Genomic DNA, 22,825 nt, shown 5'->3' with positions numbered 1-22,825 from the left:
TCTTATGAATAGTGTTTTCCGTCAGTATCTTGATAAATTTGTACAAGTCTTTTTAGATGATATTCTCATCTATTCCAAGAATGAAGAAGAACATGAAGAGCATTTGCGGCTAGTATTGTCCTGCCTTAGAGAACGTCAGTTATATGGAAAACTATCCAAGTGTTCTTTTTTTCAGGAAAAGATTCATTATTTGGGTCACATCATATCAGGTGAAGGGATTTCAGTAGATCCTGAGAAGGTAAAAGCGATCATGGAATGGCCAATACCGAAAAATGCACATGAGATACGAAGCTTTATGGGTTTAGCTGGTTATTACCGGAGATTTGTGGAGGGATTCTCCAAAATCGCAAAGCCAATCACAACCCTTCAGCGTAAAGGTGTTAAGTATGAGTGGACCGAGGAATGTAATAAAGCATTCTCTGAACTCAAAAGACTACTCACCAGTGCACCAATCCTAAGAGTCCCCGATATGGGCAAGGACTTCACGGTATGTACTGATGCATCCAAGCAAGGGCTGGGTGCAGTATTGATGCAGGATAAGGGAGTGATAGCTTATGCTTCCAGAAAGCTAAAGCCTCATGAAGAACTCTATGCTACTCACGATTTAGAATTGGCCGCTGTAATGCTAGCTTTAAAGATCTGGAGACACTATCTGGTGGGACGAAATTTTACACTTAAGAGCGACCATCAAAGTCTACAATATTTGTTCACCCAAAGAGACTTAAATGCCAGGCAAAGACGATGGAGTGAATTCCTAAGTGAATATGACTTCGGAATATCATATATTAAGGGAAAGGAAAATGTAGTAGCCGACGCCTTAAGCAGGAGACCCCGGATATTTTCCCTCATACCCATTAAAGTGGACTTAAGACAACGAGTACTAGATCGTCTTATAAAAGACAGCTGGTATTTAAAGGTGAGGGCAAGTCTTGAGGGAATTAAGGCAAAAGAATCTAAGTTTGAGGGTTATGAATTAGAAAGCGATGGGATCTTACGATTCCATGGAAGGATGTACATTCCTGATGATAAAGATCTTCGAGATACCATCCTTAGGGAAGCTCACAAAGCAGTATATTGTGCTCATCCTGGAGTAGGGAAAATGTATGCGGATACCAAGAAACTCTTCTTTTGGGCAGGCATGAAGCGTGATATCACTCAATTTGTTGCAAAATGTATGGAATGTCAGCAAGTAAAGGCAGATCATTGTCACCCAGCAAGCCTCTTACAACCCCACGACATTCCTATGTCTAAATGGGAGACCATTTCTATGGATTTTATCACTGGACTACCTCTTACTTCTCAAAGACACAATGCCATTCTGGTAGTGGTGGATAAATTAACAAAAAGCGCCCATTTTATTCCGGTAAGAGATACTTACGATGTTGCTGACGTGGCTCGAGTATTCATAAATGAAATTATCAGATTTCATGGAGTACCTAAGAAGATTATATCCGATAGAGATTCGCGATTCACTTCCAGATTCTGGACGTGCATGCAGACAGCCTTAGGTACTCAGCTAAATTTAAGCACGGCTTACCATCCTGAGACTGATGGGCAAACTGAAAGAGTAAATCAAGTACTTGAAGACATGTTGTGAATGTATGTAATGGATCAGCAATCACACTGGGAAAAGTATTTACCCTTGGTTGAATTCGCATACAACAACAGTTACCACAGTTCGATTGGGATGCCTCCATTTGAAGCTTTATATGGTAGACCTTGCAGAACACCGTTAAGTTGGGACAGGTTAGAAGATCGAGTGATAATAGGACCAGAATTAATCCATGAAATGGAAGCGCAGGTCAGGCAGATTAGACAGCGATTAAAGGAAGCACAGGATAGACAAAAGAGTTATGCTGATGCTCACCGAACTGATAGGAGGTATGAAGTGGGGGACCAGGTCTTCGTCCGCATCAAACCAAATAAAAGTACTATTCGATTCGGAAAAGGGACAAAGCTGTCACCCCGATTTATAGGACCGTTTAAAGTCGTGGAAAGAGTTGGACCTGTTGCCTATCGTCTTGCCCTGCCACCCCACCTGCATAGAATTCATAATGTATTTCATGTTTTTGTATTAAGACATTATGTAGCTGATCTATCTCATAACATCCAGTGGAAAGAATTGCAGGTATCGGACGAGGGAGTCATAACGGTCGAACCTTTACGTATACTGGAACGTAGAGTTCGACAGTTGAGGAACCGTCTGGTGGACCAAGTTAAGGTCCAATGGGACAAGTATAGTCCTGGATCAGCAACTTGGGAAAATACAGAGGACATATGTCAGAGATACCCTAATTTATGTCCATTTTGAAGAACTTTACAATATGTTTTGTATATATTTACTTCACTACAGTCAGAGACTCAGAAACATTTTGAATGATTATGGATAAACATGAAACTTTATGGCGTAATATATGTTTAAATTTCGGCTGGTACATGGATACCAAAATAATATATGTGGTTCGTTTTACTAAATTATAGTTGTCAAATAAGGTTAAAGGCCGTTAAATGATTTTACTTCTGATAGAAATTAAAACAATATAAATCTGTTTCATTTATGCATGTCAAAAATGAGCAACTGAAGTGGAAGACAGGAAGTGAATACATCCTAAATAAAAGTCAAACTACATGCATAGAATATGACAAATTATGTTATGCTGTAGTATCATATGTAAAGAATACATGAGTTATTTTGAATATGCTGATGCTCATTTTACAAATGCATGGGTAAGTGTATGATTGCAGATAAACTTGCAGATAAACTATGATTGCCGATAAATGATCCAATTTCCGGGATGACCACGTGATGACAGAACCTCAGACCGATTAAAGCTCAAAGTGATTCTATGATAGGGTAGTAGCCCTAATTTTACTGGGAGGGGTGGAGGTGTTACCCACCGTTTATCCTCCGAACCATGGAGTCATGGGAGGACTGTGCGAGTCACGCTCCCCTAGACGTGTGATGATGACTGCCGGATGCCTACTGGGAATCAGGTCGGTATAGCCAACGCTGTTACCCTCGTGTTATGAATGGTTAGGTCAGTAAAATTGACGCTATGGCATACTCTAGTAGAGGACGGATAGGATGGGAGCAGAAGAGATTAGGGAGGATAGGATGAGTTTGAATAGCTTGGGGTCCTGGATAGAAAAGGTCATGTCCATTAAAACCTTGAACCTAAAGCTCTAACTTCGGGACGAAGTTTTCAGAAGGGGGGATGTATGTAACGACCCATTAATAAAATTTTAAACTTTAAACTTTATAATATATATATATATATATATATTAAATTTTATAAAGTATATAATTAGACTTTATAATATGAATTTATAAAACATATCATTAAACTTTATAACATATATAAAGAAATGTTATAAAATATATCACTTAACTTTATAACATATATAATTTAAATGTTATAAAATATATCACTTAAACTTTATAGCATATATAATGTAAACGTTATAAAATATGTCATTTAACTTTATAACATTTATAATGTAAATTTATAAAAGATATCAGTGAACTTTATAACGTATATACAGGAAATGTTATAAAACATAAAGGGAATTTATAAACGTAAATCTAAGCTGTCCTAAAGAATCTATATATATACCACAGTCCATTAATAAAGACGCGTCCAACCAACTGAATACTTATTACAGAGCGCAGAGGACAGTAAGAAAATATCTGAGAGCCATCAATGCGTGGAAGGCGGTGGCTGCAAGTGGGAGGGCGGCCACCGCCAGGCCGGTAAATAAATAGCAGAGGCCTGAACCGAGAGAAGGGGGGGGGGAAACAAGAGAGGAGCAGAAAGAACCAGGAGCAGAAATTCACCAGGAGAAAACCAGGAGGAAGTTAATTATCCATTGGAAGAGCTTTAAGCTGTTTGAGGTTCTGGGCACGGAGGGACAGAGAGCTTCTGTTGTGAAGTTTTCTGGATTGAGCAGCTAGGTTTGCTCAATCTGGCTGGGTGGTATTGGTCTCCCGGAGACTGGATCAAAACAGCTACGACAGCACCAGCAGAATCAGCAGCACCAGCAGAATCAGCCGCAGTTAAGGTAAGTACAATTTAAATTCTTCAGGCTTTCTGTACTTCAGATTTTAGTTACTGTGTGTGATTGTTCATTACATTTTAATAATATGGCCCAATAGTCCCTTACTTGCAGTGTTTCCATGGGTGTTTAATGTGTGTTTCATTTTTTATATTCTGCTGCACAGTGTATTTGCTTAATATCACTTGCATCCCTACTTAGGAACATTACATTTTAGTGAGTATATATGCAATTTTTTGCTTTGTGGGAACATGCTATAGCTGGACTAACCACGCTGCTGATGTTTGACATCTGTTATAGCTCTTTTCTTCGCATCTCACACTAATCCCTTTGTTGGTGATGATTGATGAAGATGCCTTAATGCTTCTTGGATGATCTTCTTCCAGATGATGTCCTTGCTTCAATAAAAAGGAGATTGCCTTTTTGATGATGACAACGTCTTTTCTTCTAGCTTCTTTTGGATGAGTAGTCTTTTAAGATACTTTCCACTTAAAGATTAAGTGCGGATCCCAAGAATGCTTCTTTGATTGAACTAGGTTTTTTCTTCAAGATAATAATGTGATCTTTGTCCTTGAAGTGCTTCTCTTAGATGAATGGATTTCAAGTTGCTTGGATTTGTAGATTTCTTCAACTTGAGTAGTTGCAGGGTCTTGGCCTTCTTTTGATGATGATCCAAGACTACTTATTCGATCTAGGGTTTTGACACTTCTTCGTAGATTTTGACTTCAATTTGATATCCTTCTATTTGCTTTGATGTTTTTCTCGAGATTTGATCCTTGAGTGTCCCTTGATAAGATGCCCTTCCTGGATATTGTCACCTTAACTTTGATACCATGTTGAGAAATCTAGGGCATAGGCTTTAGGTGATTTCTCTTCTAATGATAACTGCTTGTGAATGTTTTTACTTCATTAGATTATGATCTTCTCTTTTGTTAGATTATTATAGTGTTTTTCATCAAACAACTACCAAAGCATAAAAAATAAAGAGACAAGAGACACAGAATATAGGCGATCAGCCAGGGCCAAAACCTCTCCCACTTGAGAGGAAAACCCAAACGAATTCTTCTTCTTATAGAGACTTCAATTGACGAATACCAAGACCAAGACCCTTGACCTATTTGCCTCTCCAAGACCAAGTCACAAAGCTTCCTTAATAAGATCCTTCTTCCTTGAGTCAACGATAGTCAACTCTCTTGCTTCTTCCTCCTTCTTGGCTACCCTTCAGAACTTTGGTCTCTTGAATAGATCTGAAACTTTTCGGCCCTAATTCAGAGAGCCCTAGATTTGGTCCTTGAGCAATTTTGTCCTTCAACCTTCTTCGCTGGAGAGAGAGAGACTCACCTTCCTTTAGAGGATCTATTAGAATTCCTCCAAATCTGCCTTCTTCATGATGATTGTAACACCTGAAGTATCTCGGCTCTTTCTATAACAGAGGGTTTTGAAATCTCGCATGTGTGATGTGTATATTACACAAAAACAGTCCCAAAAGACTTCAATTTTCCTTGCCTTCTCTTCACTGGTTATATGACTCCCTTTCTAGTGATTTCCACACTTCTCCTTATTTTAGACCTTGACCGAAATTCTTGCTTCTAAAATGAGGCCGAGCTGCCTATTTATAGTGGTTTCCCATGAAAATAAGCCAACATGACATGTATGTGAGCTGACATGTCCTTTTGATGTAGATCCTTGATTCCATCTTGAAGCCAACTTGAAGGAGATGCTTTAGCTTGGTCTTGGAGGGCCTTTTTATCCTTTTAATGACTCATACAAATATGCAACATGCCCAAGAAGGGTCATTCATACATGACATTGACTCAATTTGACTTTTATGACTTGTTGTCAAAACCTAAAGGTTCGCAATGGGAACCTTAACTAGAATAAAATTCCTTGATCATGAACCCATGATTCAAGTACTACAATTTGTTTTTTTTTTATATCAATTACATAAAATCACAATTACACATGTCATTATGAAAACCGAACCTAGTTACACTTTTCAACAGACGTGTCCTAATAGTTAGAGCCCGATGTGTAGCCTGGGCGCCTCCAATGTTAATTTTCGGGTTAGGTAGTGGCCGGGTGGGCTCCACCCTCCCCACTCCTACTTGGCACGAAGCGTTTGAGCGCCATATGATATCCTTTGACTTGCCTCTCTATTGTATAGAACTCCAAAGTGCGGTTGGGTTCTATCCCCCTCGACTATTCCTTCCGAGCGGTCCCCACTTATAAGTCCACCAACGCTGAGCTGGCCCTAAGCTTTACTCTTCCTAGTTGCTTAGACTTGGGCTCCAAGTGAATCTTCTGGAGGTACTCACTTATACGTCTGCCAATGCTTCCTTCCCAGTCACGTAGACTTGGGGCTCCAAATGATTCTTTTGGGCTATCCCTTCATAGATGACATGGCCTGGTGCATCCTTCCTGGTCGTGTATACTTGGGTTTCTAAGGGTACTTCCGTGTTTGACAGCTCCGACCCACTGTTTACATTTATGTCAAGAGATTTTGTTTGAGGATGATCCCGGCTTCGACAAGAGACAAACTTTTCTCAAGGGCAAAAATTGTCTAAGTGTTGTCCTTTTTAGGCTTACTTCTGCCTCAACTCTCTTCACTCCTCCCAACTCTCTACGCTCGAATCCTTCGGTAAAGTAACAATATCACTTCTGTCTGGCTGCTCCCTCTCAGCTCTGTGCTCGACTCTTTCTCTCTCTACACTGTGCACATAACACTATGTAGTTCTCTCATAGCCTTTCATGGCTGTATTGTGCGCGTAACACTACTCCGATTTTGTAAACAATGCTTGTATAAAGGTGCAATTCTCTCCTGAGTTTTCAATCGCAACAAAATGCACTCTTAACAGTCATTCGAAGATGGATTCCTTAGAGATTCGACTGCTTATCTCTCCTGAGCTTTTACTATATCTACAAAATCGTGTACCTCTACACCCACAACGCACACACATCTACAGGTTCTCGATTTATTTCAAAGGAATTAAAACTATGAACACACATGTCTTCATACAGAATTGTAACAAAATCTCTATTGCTGGGAATAAATATGTACACAGATTTACAAGAGGCCGATTTGGCCTGGTTTTACATTAAATGGCCCATTCTAGCCTTAAGCCAGATCTCGGCTTCCCAAGCCTCTCGCTTGCACCCTCTCTCACATCTCTCTACCACACCTCTATCACACCTTTATCACACCTTCTACGACTCCTTTCTCTCATTTTTATATATTAGAAATCCATAAAAAGGATTATGAACTAATTCACCTAAACCACTAATGTAGGATTCTTAGATAAACAAAAATCTCTCACTAGTCTAACTTCCCTCTAAATTCTGAAATATTCTCGAGATCTTCTTCTTAAAAGAGATCTTATTACATATTTCTCTAGAATCCCTTTACAAACTTAGGAAAAATACAAATAATTAAATATTTACACTCAATTAGGGAACCAACTCCCTTGGTAAATGAAACAACCCCTAGGTCTAGTCAAAAGTATTTGACTTGGAAGTGGAATGCTCCTGCATCAGGTTGGTAGAGGGCAGCAGAGATCAACAACCTTGCAAGGGTTTCAAGCTTGGTTCAACGCAGGGAAACTAGGTTTTTTTCAGATTGAAACAATTATTTTGTAAGAGATCAATTTCTCAGTTTTTTCTATCAATAAAATTCTTATCTGTTGAGAAATCTAGGGCATTGGAATTAGGATATTTCTCTTTAATGATATCTGCTCATGAATGATTTTTACTTCTTTAGATTATGACATTTTCTTTGATTAGATTATTATAGTGTTCTTCTATCAAACAACTACCAAAGCATAAACCATAAAGAGACAAGAGACACAGAATATAGGTGATCAACCAAAGCCAAAACCTCTCCAACTTGAGAGGAAAACCCAAACAAACTCTTCTTCTTATAGAGACTTCAATTGACGAATACCAAGACCATGAACACGACCCCTGACCTATTAACCTCTCCAAGATCAAGTCACAAGACCTCTTACTTTAACCTCTTCTTCCTTGAGTCAATGATGGTCAAACTGCTTGCTTCTCCCTCCTTCTTGGTTATCCTTCAGATCTCGGCTTCTTGGATCAGACCTGCAACCCTCGGCCTCTTCAGAAACCCTAGTTGCAGCACGTGTGATGGATGTTGACCAACTTTTTGCACCTTGTTACCACTTCGCTTGGATGGAAAGACTTCCTTCTATACTTCGGCTTGATGAATGCTATGTCTTCTCCTTTGATTCGACTTCTAGGGTGACCTTACTAGCCTCGACCCTTCTCTGCAGCAGACAATACTAGATTCTCACACGTGTGGAGGTGTTAGCCCAAAAATAGATCAGAAAATGAACTCAGTGATGATCCTCCTTTGCTTGCTTGAAGATAAGACTCTCCCTGAGATCTTCGCATTTCTATTTCTCTCTTTCTTGCTTGACCGAATTCTTGTTCTCAAATGGAGGCTAAGCTGCCCTATATATAGTTGTTTATTCATCAAAATAAGCCGACTTGAACTAGATCCAAGGCTGACATGTCATACTAGAATCACCCTTAGGCCGACTTGCAGGTGAGCTTGTGACATGGTCTTGGGCTAACAAATTTTCTTTTACAATGAATTACATGCCCAAATGGGTCTTCAATCCTTGACATTGACATCACTAGACTTTATGACTTGATGACCAACCCTAAAGGCTCACAATGGGAGCTTTTAACTATAAAATAAAATTCCTTGATCATGAAACCTATGATTGAAGTATTACAAAAATAATTTTATTTTCTTTGTTTCATCAATTACATAAAATCATAATTACAGATGTCATTATGAAGACCGATCTTAGTTACACTTTTCAACACACCATCTTAACTAGGGAGGTATTCATAATCCATACAAGGTACTTGGACATTCTCAATCTGAAGAACTCTGATAAGAAGAGTCGGATTGGTAACCCATCTGTATAGCTTCATATTATCTAGCATTGTAACATAGCAAGGCCTTGACTAATCGCTCTATCTCTCGACAAGATTAGAGCTCAATGCTGGCGAGAAAAATGATGTATAGACACCCTTATCATTGTCTCTCTCGGAACATACCCTACCCGGGTTCTCAGAGTGTGTTCCACCAGGACTATTCTTATCTTGTATTCCCAGTCCTCAAAGAATATCAGTCCTCTATGACTACTCTTATCTTGGATTCCCTAACTAATCCTCAAAAAGTATTGGATGCCAAATGTTTACCCAATCCTCCATATTGTATTCCAAAGCGAAGACAAGAATGATGTGTCTATCTCTCCCTCTTAGCTTAGGGAGGACAACCCATTCCACTGAGGGAATGTACCCATTCCTATAAGAGGAATGTACCCAAGCTCCCTCTCAAATAGGGACTTGACCAAGCTCCCTCTTGACCAGGGACTTGCTTCCAGCAACTCTCCAGGTGGAGATCATGGGGTAGCTAGTTGCTTGTAGAACTCCTTCCTTTGATGTCATGAATTTCTTCTTTGTCATAGAGTCCAAATATTTTGGGACTTCATTGTAGGGTACAAACCATCCATCACTTTCATCCATGAACCTGTCAAGTCATCATTTCTTTTATTGGAAAGTGATCCATTAGTCCATATTTGGTCTTCCTTCATGCTATGTTGCCTTCTTCATGCCATGTTTCCTTAAGGATCTTTCGTCCTGCTATATGGTTATTATTAGAATATTTCTATTTAGTATTTAATGCTCATTCTTTTAGCTGTTGCTATTTTTATTCTTTTAGTAGTTTCTTAAGATGAAACTGATTGTTTCCATATTCTACATAGAAACCTGATGTTTCTATTATTGTAAATATCTCTGTATTATCATTGAGCTGTTTGCTCATTCCTAATGAATTCATTCAATATTCTTTTATGGTATCAGAGCACAGGGATTTTTTCAAAATAATTTTTCATAGTTTGAAAAATTCAGGAGTTCATTTCGAAACTGCTCTCAGGGTCTGTAGATTTCTTGATCAACTATCCGCTTCGTATTCTAATCCCTTGAGTTCCTTCATTCCTTTCTAAGGTCGAGTCCTCTGTAAGCCAGGTAGCCTTCACTGAGTCTTAGCCTCGGCTTTGCTCACTGTGATAAAAGCTTACAGTCGTCAATCTCGATACAGAAAGGGATTCTTCTCCTGCATTGTCATTTTATGAGGAATTAACTTTGTGGCGGAATCGTGAAATTGCCTTGAAATTAAAATCCGGCATTTCGAATCCGGGGGCAGCAGTCTATTTGTCGGTTGAACAGTTTATTTGTTTGAAGCTTTGTTGTCTCATCGTGGCACTTGAAGCCTAGCCACTGAGAATATAAGTGTTCGCTGCTCAGCTGAGGATTTGCTTTGCCACACGGGAACGTGGCAACACAGTCTACACGCCCGACGCCCACACAGTCTTCGCTACACGGGAATCGCACGCCCGAATCATATCAAGTTACAGTAATATCATTCCATTGGCTGCCCCCCGTGGTATCAATCTATTGACTGTCTCCTCCACCAGATCGAGGGCCTAACCGGAAGCGGTAGCGGAAACCGAAGTTGAAGCGTTTGCGTCCAAAGTCGAAGCTACAGTTAAACAGTTTTTTTTCCCTCACGTATTTTGGCTCACGTATTCAACAGATCGAGATCCTCCAGAGATTTAAGCCCCGCTTGCATCACGTGACGGCATTTTTCAGATTATAGTGACGGCATTAAAAATATCACGCATTTTCCAGTGACGGCATTTTCCAGTGACGGTATTTTCAAGTAACGGCATTTTCCAGATTCACGTGTTTGATTAGCGATTTGATTAAAGTTTATTGTGATTTTCCTTTGAAGCGGTGGGACCAGAACAACGTATACATAATCGTGGACAGCTTCAGTCTACGTATTCTTTTTCTCTCTCTTCAAATCAGCTTTAATTTTATGAAGATACAGATCTGAGTTTTTTTGGTCTGGTGTTTTTGATCTGGTGCACTGATACAGATCTGAGTTATTTTTGTGCAAGACTATTTCTTTCAAAGCAGAATTTGTTAAGGTTTGGTACAGTCATCTTGAAAGAGGAATTTTAAGCAGGCAGCTACATTTTTTTGTGTGTCAGACTTCTGTATTGTCTTTGGGAAAATGGCCACGCTCACGAATCTGATGTTAGAGGGAAATCAACGCTTTAATGGCAGCAACTATAACATTTGGAAACAGAGAATGCTAACCATTTTTGAATACAGGCGTCTTGATCAGCTCATTTTGGGCAAAGAGCCTCGTCCCGGTACAACTGGTACCGATCAGGATAAATTTGATGATCGAAATCGAGAGGCTGTTATGCTTCTCAAGCTCTCTGTCGCTGATGATCAGTTACCACAGATTCCTTCTGGCAAGACCGCTGCCGAAATCTGGCAACAGTTGAAAGAACTGCACGAGACATCTGACAAAAGCAGAGCATTTTTTCTCAAAAATCAGTTGTTCTCCATCATGATGGATGAACATATGTCTTTACAGGAACATCTCAACAAAATTAAAGACATTCGAGATCAGCTCGAAGCCATTGGTCGGACCATGGAGGAAGAAGATATGGTAGTCATTACTCTGAAAAGTCTACCGAAATCTTATGAACACTTCATAGAAACACTCAACATTACAACCACAAATGTTGATCTGAAGTTTCCAGATTTATGTACCAAACTTCTGCAGCAGGATCGGTGGAAACAGCAGTTTGGTAGTGGTGCGTCATCAGTGCCCTCGGAAAATGCATTTGCTGCAAAATACCAGTCCTCTCAGTTCTTTCAGCAGAAAGGCTCTTCTCAGCCGTTTGATCCTGCTAGGAAGAAAAGTGTGCAGTGTAATTACTGTCACAGGTTCGGTCACATGAAGAAAGATTGCCGACAGAGGATTGCTTCTGAACAGAAGAAACAGGGAGGGCCACATCAGACAGCAAATGTTGCAGAACATTCCGAGCAGACAGATTCTGCCTTTTACGCCTTTATGGCTAAAAGGTCTTCAGAACATGTTCCTTCCTCTGCATGGTACATTGATTCTGGTGCATCACGCCACTTCTCTCACAGGCGTGATTGGTTTATTGACTTCTCACCTTTCAGTGATTCCGTAGTATTTGGTGGAGGTGAAAAGTACACTGTAGCTGGCAGGGGTACAGTTCAAATTCAGTCTGGTGGACGCACGCTCATATTTCTGAATGTATACTATGTTCCCGGTATGGAGATTAATCTGCTATCTGTCAGCCAGATTATGAGGAATTCTCCTCAGCTCGATGTTGTGTTCAGTGCACACAAGTGCTCCATCATTGACAGGGAGACCAGTCTAACAGTTGCTGTTGGCCTAGAGGACCATGGTCTATACAGGCTACTTGACACCGGTGACTCTACAGAAGTAGCTCTAGCAGCACGTGTCTCTCCCATCAGCACTCTATGGCATCAGCGATATGGGCATCTAAATATGCAGTATCTCTCTCAGCTCTCTCGGGAGGGACTTGTGTCAGGATTACCTGATATTCAGACTTAGCAGTTGAGGGTATGCAGTGCCTGTCAAGCGGGAAAGCAACATCGGTCTTCATTCAAAAGTGGAGAATCTTGGCGCGCATCTAAGGTACTTCAGTTACTTCACGCTGACATTTGTGGTCCTATGAATACAGCTTCTATCACTGCTTGCAAATATTTTTTACTTATTGTAGATGACTTCAGTAGAAAGATGTGGGTGTATTTTTTAAAAAATAAATCTGATACTCTTAGTACCTTTCAGAAGTTTAAAACCTTAGTTGAAAAAGAATCTGGGTGTAATATCATGACCCTTAGAACTGACAATGGGGGGGAATTTTGTTCCTCAGCTTTTGCCAACTTCTGTGATATTCATGGCATCAAACGACAATTAACCACACTTTACACTCCCCAGCAGAACAGTGTTGTCGAGCGTCGCAACCACATGGTTGTTGAAATGGCTCGTTCCATGTTACAACACAGGAGTGTTCCAAACAAATTCTGGGCTGAAGCAGTATTTACTGCTGTTTACCTTCTTAACCGATCACCTACTCAGGCTGTTAAAGGGAAGACTCCTGAAGAAGTTTGGTCTGGTCGTAAGCCTAAGATCAGTCACCTCAAAGTATTTGGCTCAGTTGCATATGTTTGGATTCCACCTGCTAAGCGCTCTAAGTTGGATTCCAAAAGCCAGAAACTCATGATGACAGGTTACAGTGATCATCACAAGGCCTATAGGCTGATAGATATAGCCACTGGTCGTCTTAGCTTCAGTCGAGATGTAGTATTTGATGAAGACAGAGGATTCTTTCAGTCTTCTTCTTCTGAGCAGCGTTTTGAGGATCAACCTCACAGTGTTCTTCTTCCGGTCGGTCCACCTGATGGGAGGGATGATGTAGCATCAGTATTTGATAATACTCTATCTGAGCTTCCTCCAGAAAATAACCCTCCCCTTGCTGCCCCTATTGCTCTTGAGTCTACTCCACGTCCTCCTGATATTGGTTCCTCTACTCCTGATATTGGTTCTTCTACTCTTCGGCCTAAATGGTGGGCTAAAACCATTGGTGATCTCCGGGATGATGAGCTCCTTGAAGGTAGAACTTCTAGACATAAGAACAGACAACAGTCTACAGTCAATTTCGCTCTTATGGCTAACTTACACAGTATTTTTGAGCCTCAAACCTATTCAGAGGCTAAGGGTACATCTGAGTGGGAACAGGCTATGGAAGCCGAATTCCAGAGTCTTCAGAAGAATCACACCTGGACGCTTTCTGATCTTCCTGCCGAAAAAAAGCCCATAGGCTGCAAATGGGTGTATAAAGTGAAATACAAAGCTGATGGAACCATAGACAAGTATAAAGCTCGTCTTGTGGCTCAAGGGTTCTCACAGAAGGAAGGCATCGACTATGAGGAGACTTTTGCTCCTACAGCCAAGATGAGTACCATAAGGCTTGTCCTTGCTCTAGCAGCTCAGTTCAATTGGAAAGTTCATCAAATGGATGTAAAGAGTGCTTTCCTAAATGGTGATCTCCAAGAAGAAGTCTACATGACGCAGCCTCCAGGATTCAAGGTTGCTGGTCAAGAACAGAAAGTGTGTCGGTTAGCTAAAGCAATCTATGGATTGAAACAAGCTCCTCGGGCTTGGTACATGAAAATTGATCAGTACCTGACAGATCAGGGTTTTCAGCGGAGTCCATCTGATGCAAACCTGTATATCAAGCATACTGGTGGTGATATCTTGTTTGTGGTTGTCTATGTGGATGACCTTATCATTACTGGCAGCTCTGCACATTTGATTCATGGGATCAAACAAGATCTATGCAGAACTTTTGAGATGACAGACTTGGGACTTCTTCATTACTGCCTGGGGGTTGAAGTTTGGCAGACCGAAATTCAGATCTTTCTCTCTCAGTCCAAGTATGCCAAAAATCTTGTGGAAAGGTTCAGAATGCAGGATTGCAAACCGGCCACGACTCCTATGGAACCAGGGCTCAAACTTTCAGCACAGTCACCCTCTCCTCTTGTGGATGAAACTTTATTCAGGCAATTAGTGGGCAGTCTCATCTATCTTACTGCTACCAGACCTGACATCAGTTTTGCAGTAAGCTACATTTCCCGCTTCATGTCAGCTCCTAAAGCTGATCATTGGATAGCAGCAAAGCGGGTGCTACGATATGTGCGTGGTACTTTTGATTATGGCCTCTTATATACTCGCAGTTCAAATCCTATTCTCAGTGGCTACACTGACTCTGACTGGGCCGGTTCGGTTGATGACCGTAAATCTACAGCTGGGTATGTGTTTAGTCTAGGATCTGGTGCTGTTACTTGGACTAGTAAGAAGCAACAGGCAGTGGCTCTCTCCTCAACAGAAGCTGAGTATCGGGGAGCAGTTAAGGCATCCTGTGAGGCAGTTTGGCTTCGACGTATGCTTGCAGATATGCATGTTTTCCAGACAGGGCCTACTCCTTTGTTCTGTGATAATCAGGGAGTGCTCAAACTTGCCAAGAATCCAGTCTTTCATGAACGAACAAAGCATGTGGAAACTCATTGCCACTACATTCGCCAGCTGGTTGAAGACGGCTCAGTTCAGTTGCAATATGTTCCCACAACAGAGCAGCCAGCCGACATTTTCACCAAGCCCCTTGGTCCTGATAAATTTGTAAAATTCCGAGGGTCTATTGGTGTTGTAAATAGATTGAGCATTAAGGGAGGGTATTAAAATATTTCTATTTAGTATTTAATGCTCATTCTTTTAGCTGTTGCTATTTTTATTCTTTTAGCAGTTTCTTAAGATGAAACTGATTGTTTCCATATTCTACATAGAAACCTGATGTTTCTATTATTGTAAATATCTCTGTATTATCATTGAGCTGTTTGCTCATTCCTAATGAATTCATTCAATATTCTTTTAGTTATTAGTGGTGGAAGACATCCACAACTCTACCCTTGGCGGCCTTGCATAAGCCCATCCAGATATCATATGAAATGAACATTAAATCAAAATTACCTTTGTGATGGTCTTTCATCATGACATCTTCCTATTTGCATCAACATCCTTCATACATGATGACACATCTCCAAAAGATATACATTGTCAAGGGTCTCCTTCTTTTTCAAACTTCATCAGGGTCTTCATATCTTTCATGGAGATATCATAGTCAAATCTCTCAGTCCTTGGATGTTGATTGCCTTCTTCATAGTTGCATATCTAACAATCTCTTCCTTTCTTTCTTCACACATTTTTTTCCAGGAACTTCCGATCATAGTTCCTCTAATTATTGTCAACCACCTCATATTTCATATGAGGACATATTATGTTGATTTCATCTAGTCAATGTGTGACCCATGCCTTCTTGCATCTCTTCAATTGAGGAGATCCTATTCTCTTGATCATGCTCTTGAGATAAAGCATTTATCCGAGTTACTTGCAACCATATGACATGACTAGTTTATCAAATACAGGCATACCTACCTCATTTTCCTTTAGGTCATCTAGACTTCCTTCAACAACTTCCTTGATTGAAAGAACCTCAATCCATTGACATGTTTTACTTCTTTTGACAACATACCATCCTCCCTTGTATTCCTACAAGTTGGAATTCTTGATGAAGCATTTGCTTCCTTTTGATTGGTGGACCTTTCGATGAAGATTCTAATAGAGGATCTTGAGTATCCTCATCCAACAAATGTTTCCTTTTGACTGATGTATGATGAGCTTTGTACTAGATGACTTTTCTTTTCCCCATGAGTACCACTTATGCTTTTAATGAGGTTACCAAGAGATATATTTTCTTCCATAGGTGATTGCCATAGACTTCTATTTCAACGATTTTTCATGCTTCCCTATGATGATGTCACGAGCTCTTGCTTTTAATGCTTCTATGATGCCATGATGCATCCTATCTGCGCCTCAAAGACTTATGATTGCCATACCTTACAACAGAAACTTGAAAAGAACTAGGTGAGGAAGACAATCTCAATCATAGTAAAGATCTTTTACTTCCTCTTTCTTGGATTTCTTCTTTTCAACTTTCTCCACTTCTTCGGTAATATGGGCTTCTTCTCTTCCTCTTTTGTTATTGTCCTTCTTGAGCTTAGGACATTCTCCCTTGTCGTGCCCATATTCCTGACATCCATAGCATTGAACCTTGGCCATATTCTTCTTCCCTTTCTGAGGATCAAATTTCCCAAACTTTCCTTTTCTCTTTGCCACAAAAACATATGCTTGATTTTGCTCATTTGATCCTACATCAGTTTTTTCCTTCAGCCTAGTTTCTTCAATCTTGTATAGTGACCATAAATCCTGGAATGGAGTAACTTCTTTCTTCCCATAAATGCTTGAGGCAAAGTTACCCCACTCCTCTGGTAGTGCATTTAGTACTACAATGGTCATCTCCTTGTCAGAGATTATTACTCCTAGATTTGAAGTTGATCCCTTATTTCAGATATCCTGATAAAGTATGAGGCTATTCCTTCTTCTTTTGATACCCTTAGCTTGTAGAGTTCTTGCCTTAATGAGATAACTTCTCCTGCAATGCTTACAGAAAACAACTCTACCAATTTGTCATATATTTCTTTTGAAGTTTCGAGTTTAGATACATATGGGATGAGGGTATCCTTGATGGATTCTATGAGAATCCTTTGAGCCCTTACTACCCCTTCCATAAACAATGTAAGTGCTTGAGCATCTTCTTTCGATGGTTTGGTGATTGAGCCTTTGACATGTTCCATGACCTCATTTTCAATGAGATTTAGATTTGTCCTCTTCTTCCATGCAAGAAAATTTGAAGCCCCAACCAATTTGTTGCTTTCCTTGCAAAAAGGCATTTTGACAGATTCAGATGTAAACATAAGTATACTTGTGAAGATGCTTCTTCCACTTGCTGCCTCCTTGAATTTGATGATGATGTAGATAATAGAGAACTTCTCCTTGATGAAGATAGTTCTCTTCAAGAATGATCCTTGACTCCAAAAAGAGGGAGATCACTTTAGATCCTTTGATGGTGATGTCCTTGTTGATGATGATCAATGATGACTTCTTGATGATGTCTTGATGCTTCTTGGATGATCTTCTTCAATGGTAAGGACCTTGCTTCAACGAGAGGGAGATTGCCTTAGAACCTTTTGAAGATGATGACAACGTCCTTGATCTTGCTTCTCTTGGATGAATAGTCTTCAATATACTTTGATTTGTAGGCCTCTTCAACTTGAATAGGGTCTTTGTGGTCTTTTGAGGATCCCAAGACTTTTCCTGGTGTAGACTTCTTCTTCGATCTAGGGTAGTGACACTTCTTTGTAGATCTTGACTTTGCTTTGATGTCCTTCGAGATTTGATCCTTGAGTGCTTGTGTCTCCCTTGATGAGATGCCCACTCCTTGATTTGTCACCTTAGCTCTGATACCATGTTGAGAAATCAGGGCATTGGAATTAGGAGATTTGTCTTTAATGATAACTGTTTGTGAATTTTTTTTACTTCTTTAGATTAGTATCTTTTCTTTGATTAGATTATTATATTGTTATTCTTCTATCAAACAGCTACCAAAGCATAAACCATAAAGAGACAAGAGACACAGAATATAGGCGATTATCCAGGGCCAAAACCTCTCCAACTTGAGAGGAAAACCCAAACAAATTCTTCTTCTGATAAAGACTTCAATTAACGAATACCAAGACCATGACCAAGACCCTTGACCTATTAACCTCTCAAAGACCAAGCCACAAGACCTATTAGTTTAACCTCTTCTTCCTTGAGTCAACGATGGTCAAACTGCTTGCTTCTCCCTCCTTCTTGGTTGTCCTTCAGATCTCGGCTTCTTGGATCAGACCTGTAACCCTCGACCTCTTCAAAAACCCTAGTTGCAGCATGTGTGATGGATGCTGACCAACTTTTTGCACCTTGTTACCACTTCACTTGGATGGAAAGAATTCCTTCTATACTTCGACTTGATGAATGCTTTGTCTTCTCCTTTGACTCGGCTTCTAGGGTGACATTACTAGCCTCAACCCTTCTCTGCAATAGACGTTACTAGATTCTCACATGTGTGAAGGTGTTAGCCCAAAAACAGATCAGAAAATGAACTCGGTGATGATCCTCCTTTGCTTGCTTGAAGATAGGACTCTTCTTGAGATCTTCGCACTTCTATTTCTCTCTTTCTGGATTGATAGAATTCTTGTTCTCAAATGGAGGCCGAGCTGCCCTATATATAGTGGTTTGTTCATCAAAATAAGCCAACTTGAACTAGAGCTAAGGCCGACATGTCATACTAGAATCATCCTTAGGTTGACTTGAAGGTGAGCTTGTGACATGGTCTTGGAGGGTTAACAAATTTTCTTTTACAATGAATTACATGCCCAAATGGGTCTTCAATCCTTGACATTGACATCACTAGACTTTATGACATGATGACCTACCTTAAAGGCTCACAATGGGAGCTTTTAACTATAAAATAAATTTCCTTGACCATGAAACCCATGATTCAAGAATTACAAAAATAATTTTATTTTCTTCTTTTCATCAATTACATAAAATCATAATTACACATATCATTATGAAGACCAAACCTAGTTACACTTTTGAACATCATCAAGCAGAGGATTGTCCTAGTTGGGTTCCCTTGACAATTCTGTGCTTTTGAATTGTGTGACCGTGCCTTTATCTCTGTTCCTATTCTGCTACATCTAGTAGAGAAATTTTGTGTTTATGTGAGAATAAATTTTATATCAGATTGGTCATATTAGTAGATCAGAATTTCGTGGATTTTGTACATTTTTTGGCTATTTGCACTGGCTTCTGCGACCCTCTAAGCAGATAATTTGGCCCCCTGTCTCCTGCCAATCCGCCACTAGGGAAAAAATGGAAAACTCTCCAGAATCCTCCTCCTAAGTTTTCCGCTGCTCCCTCTCTTTGATGCTCTACCTTTGCTTGAACTGCGCCCTCACTGAAGTTGTGAACTGGGTAGCCCGATCTGCCAAGATAACGATACTCTCACAACTGTGAACTGTGTCTTTCTCCATCCCTTCGAGCTGCTCTTATAATCTCTCATTGAGGCTTCAACGACCAAGATTAAATCTCTATCAACGACTAAGGTCAATGAGACTTCATAAATAGAATTCTCTAGAGCAATCTCAAACATCTTTAATTAATTAACTTTAATTAAACAACTTCTTTAAGTGAGACCTAGGAAATAATTTAATTATTGGCTAATTAATTTAATTAAGGTGTTTCATAGCCTTATCTTGTGAAACTATTTCTGGGTATTGGAGATCTTGTGTTCCTTAGCCTCTTAGCACCATCTGAGACTAGAACACTTATCTAATGCTATCTCAAATCCATAAACTAATACTAGCTTCATTTCAGCTGAATGTTACTCCAATTTTCCTTATCGTGCCCTGTGTTGCAACATCATCTCCACATCTGCCACATCATCATATCCTTGTGCTATATCTCTAAAACCCTAAGGAACATAGAAAATGTGAAACATGGGTTTTGTTCCTCTTTTCTTGTAGGCCATTTTTGATATAATGCATGTCTAAAATTGTTCAATGCTGCCCCTATTTTGCCACTTAGAAATTTATGGTATCTGTTGATGAAATTTGATGAATTGTAACTTGACAATGCCTTCACTAATTAAAAAAATTAAACATGGCATGTTATCCTCTCATCAAACTGAACAAATTGGGATCAACTAGAGTTTTTAACTTCCGGGACCACTTGCATTGGGAAATGTAAACTACCTTGGAATTGTGAGAAGTTGACTTTATGAGACTATGATGCGTGACAACTATTTGAGGGATACTGCGCCAAGGGCAAGGTAACATACAAACTCAATAAATACATAATCTTGTGATAAGACATAGGTGCACACTGATGCATGCTGGACTAGCCCATACACTGGTGATCACCACTACGTAAGCAAGCTCCTCTAAAACCATGAGTCTTGAAGTAAGTCCATCCAAGGCCATCCAATCCTATCTAGGATGAAGGGAGCCATGAATGAACCCAAAGGGATCGTCCATGGTCTGACCAAACACAAGGTCTAGGACACCTAATACAAGACATTTCTGCTAATATTTAGATATATCTGTGGACATTTGTACTTTACTACATAATTTTGACTTAAAAAAAGTTATCTAAAGTCCATTGTTAGACATGATTTTATTTGAAATTGTTCTACAACTTCGAGTACTTCGAGTTAGCACACAATTTTATGTTATTGCACAATAAATCACCACTGGCTGAGATCTTAGGGAGACTATTTTATGCTAGCGAATTGTTAAGTTGAAAATCATAACATGGATATTATCAGTAGAGAATACCTTCTTGTTATAATACATGGATTTGGCTACCTTCGCTTGAACCGTACAAACATTTTCATACTTTTGAAATGGAATTATTACATTTGGTATGTACGCAAATTCTAGGATCGTCGCATGGACTTTGCTGAAAATGTGAATCACATTTTGAAATTTCTTTTTCGATTGTACTAGTTTCCCAAAATGTTTTACTAATTTTCTTCATTTTGGAATAGGTTCTGCTGCTGGTTGGGGTCGATTGGATGATGCTGCTGTAGTTAAGGTGGTTACTATTTCCTTTTCATGAAGAATCAAATGAATGCTAAGACAGTCATAACATAGAACATTTAATGTTTAAAAAACCAAGCCCTTGGGAAGAAAAATCAATCCGTAATAATAGCCGAAGCATTTCTCACATCATAAATTTGAGTTCCAATGACTAATATTACTTACAAGATCCTAGCTGCTCTGGCAAATGTCCTTGGCATCTTTTCTACGTATAGGATGTTTTGAAGAATTCAAGATAGCCATTACCATTTGATGTCTTCAATTTCTATTAAAGAAGTTATTTTGGGAACACCATTCCTCTCTTGAAGATATCAATGCTAGTTAGTCCACTTTAAAACAATTATGATTGAACGATTCGTCTTCCTTGGTTTTAAAAGGTGCAAAGATTCAAGGATATAATATGAGGGCTACTTGTAGGGATTTATACAAGTGCATACATAACACTATAATATATATATAAATGCAGAGAGAATAATAAATGCCGGATCTGTTAATGATTCTACAACATGTATATGAATGAAAGCCAAGGTAGGTTACTCACTTTACAAATGTGACTCTCAAGCATTCTTGTCCTGAAATAGAAATCTTAAACCTTCGTTCCCCTTTCAGATGACAGTCGCTAATGTAAAACATGACCCTTGTTCCAATATTGAGTACCTTCTTCTTTGTCTATGCTCCTTGGCAACACTGAGATTATAGAAGCCTCTTTGAGTCATACAGTTGTACGCCTTGATTACATTATTTTGAACTGAAGCGTCCCTCCAATTCATGGTCCGACCTTTGTTCTGAAGATCACATATGGGTAAACTTCCATCCACTAGGTTGCTGGATAAACATTGCCTGTTATCTAGAAGAATCCCCTACCATGTGATTTGTCTGTATTTTATTGTTTGGTCTGTCTCACTGGCTTATCAGGCTTCTTTGGCTACTTTAGTACAACCAACTTCTTTGGTTTCTTTACACAACTGTTTTTTGTCTAGGTGTATTGATTAGGGCGCACAAATGTGACTCTCAAGCATTCTTGTCCTGAAATAGAAATCTTAAACCTTCGTTCCCCTTTCAGATGACAGTCGCTAATGTAAAACATGACCCTTGTTCCAATATTGAGTACCTTCTTCTTTGTCTATGCTCCTTGGCAACACTGAGATTATAGAAGCCTCTTTGAGTCATACAGTTGTACGCCTTGATTACATTATTTTGAACTGAAGCGTCCCTCCAATTCATGGTCCGACCTTCGTTCTGAAGATCACATATGGGTAAGCTTCCATCCACTAGGTTGCTGGATAAACATTGCCTATTATTTAGAAGAATCCCCTACCATGTGATTTGTCTGTATTTTATTGTTTGGTCTGTCTCACTGGCTTATCAGGCTTCTTTGGCTACTTTATTACAACCAACTTCTTTGGTTTCTTTACACAACTGTTTTTTGTCTAGGTGTATTGATTAGGGCGCACAATCCTTTCCAAGGTTTCGCTGCGACATATAATTTATTTTTAGTGTTTTTTGTATGAATTCTTGGGTGCAGGTTTCTGTGTAAATCTAGTTCTACTTCTTCCCGTCTGCTTGTAGCCTGCCTGTATGTGTTTCTGCCTGTCTTTGTCCTTCTACTCAGGTGTTATTTTAGTCGCATCTCTTTTGCGTGCTTTATGTTGCTTCGCTATGTGTTGTGTAGGGATGTTTTTCGTTGATCAACAAGGGTATTATTATTGCAGATCGTCGGGGTTGG

The 22,825-nt window shown here is 39.6% G+C and overlaps 1 protein-coding gene across 1 annotated transcript in view; it reads left to right on the top strand.

Annotated features, from left to right (window-relative positions):
* Nucleotides 1-22,825, top strand: part of LOC149251276 (ketose-bisphosphate aldolase class-II family protein) — a 457,406-nt gene that overhangs the window by 220,041 nt on the left and 214,540 nt on the right. The window contains exon 23 of the mRNA XM_089459330.1: nt 21,048-21,094. Coding sequence (XP_089315456.1) covers nt 21,048-21,094 — 47 coding nt within the window. The remainder of the gene's footprint in view (nt 1-21,047; nt 21,095-22,825) is intronic.

Source organism: Pinus tabuliformis, chromosome 7 (genome assembly GCF_031772625.1).
Source record: "Pinus tabuliformis cultivar Carrire ecotype Pingquan chromosome 7, CPIR1, whole genome shotgun sequence".
NCBI lineage: Eukaryota > Viridiplantae > Streptophyta > Pinopsida > Pinales > Pinaceae > Pinus > Pinus tabuliformis.
Note: the sequence above shows the minus strand (reverse complement) of the source record. Positions and strands in the feature narration are given on the sequence as shown.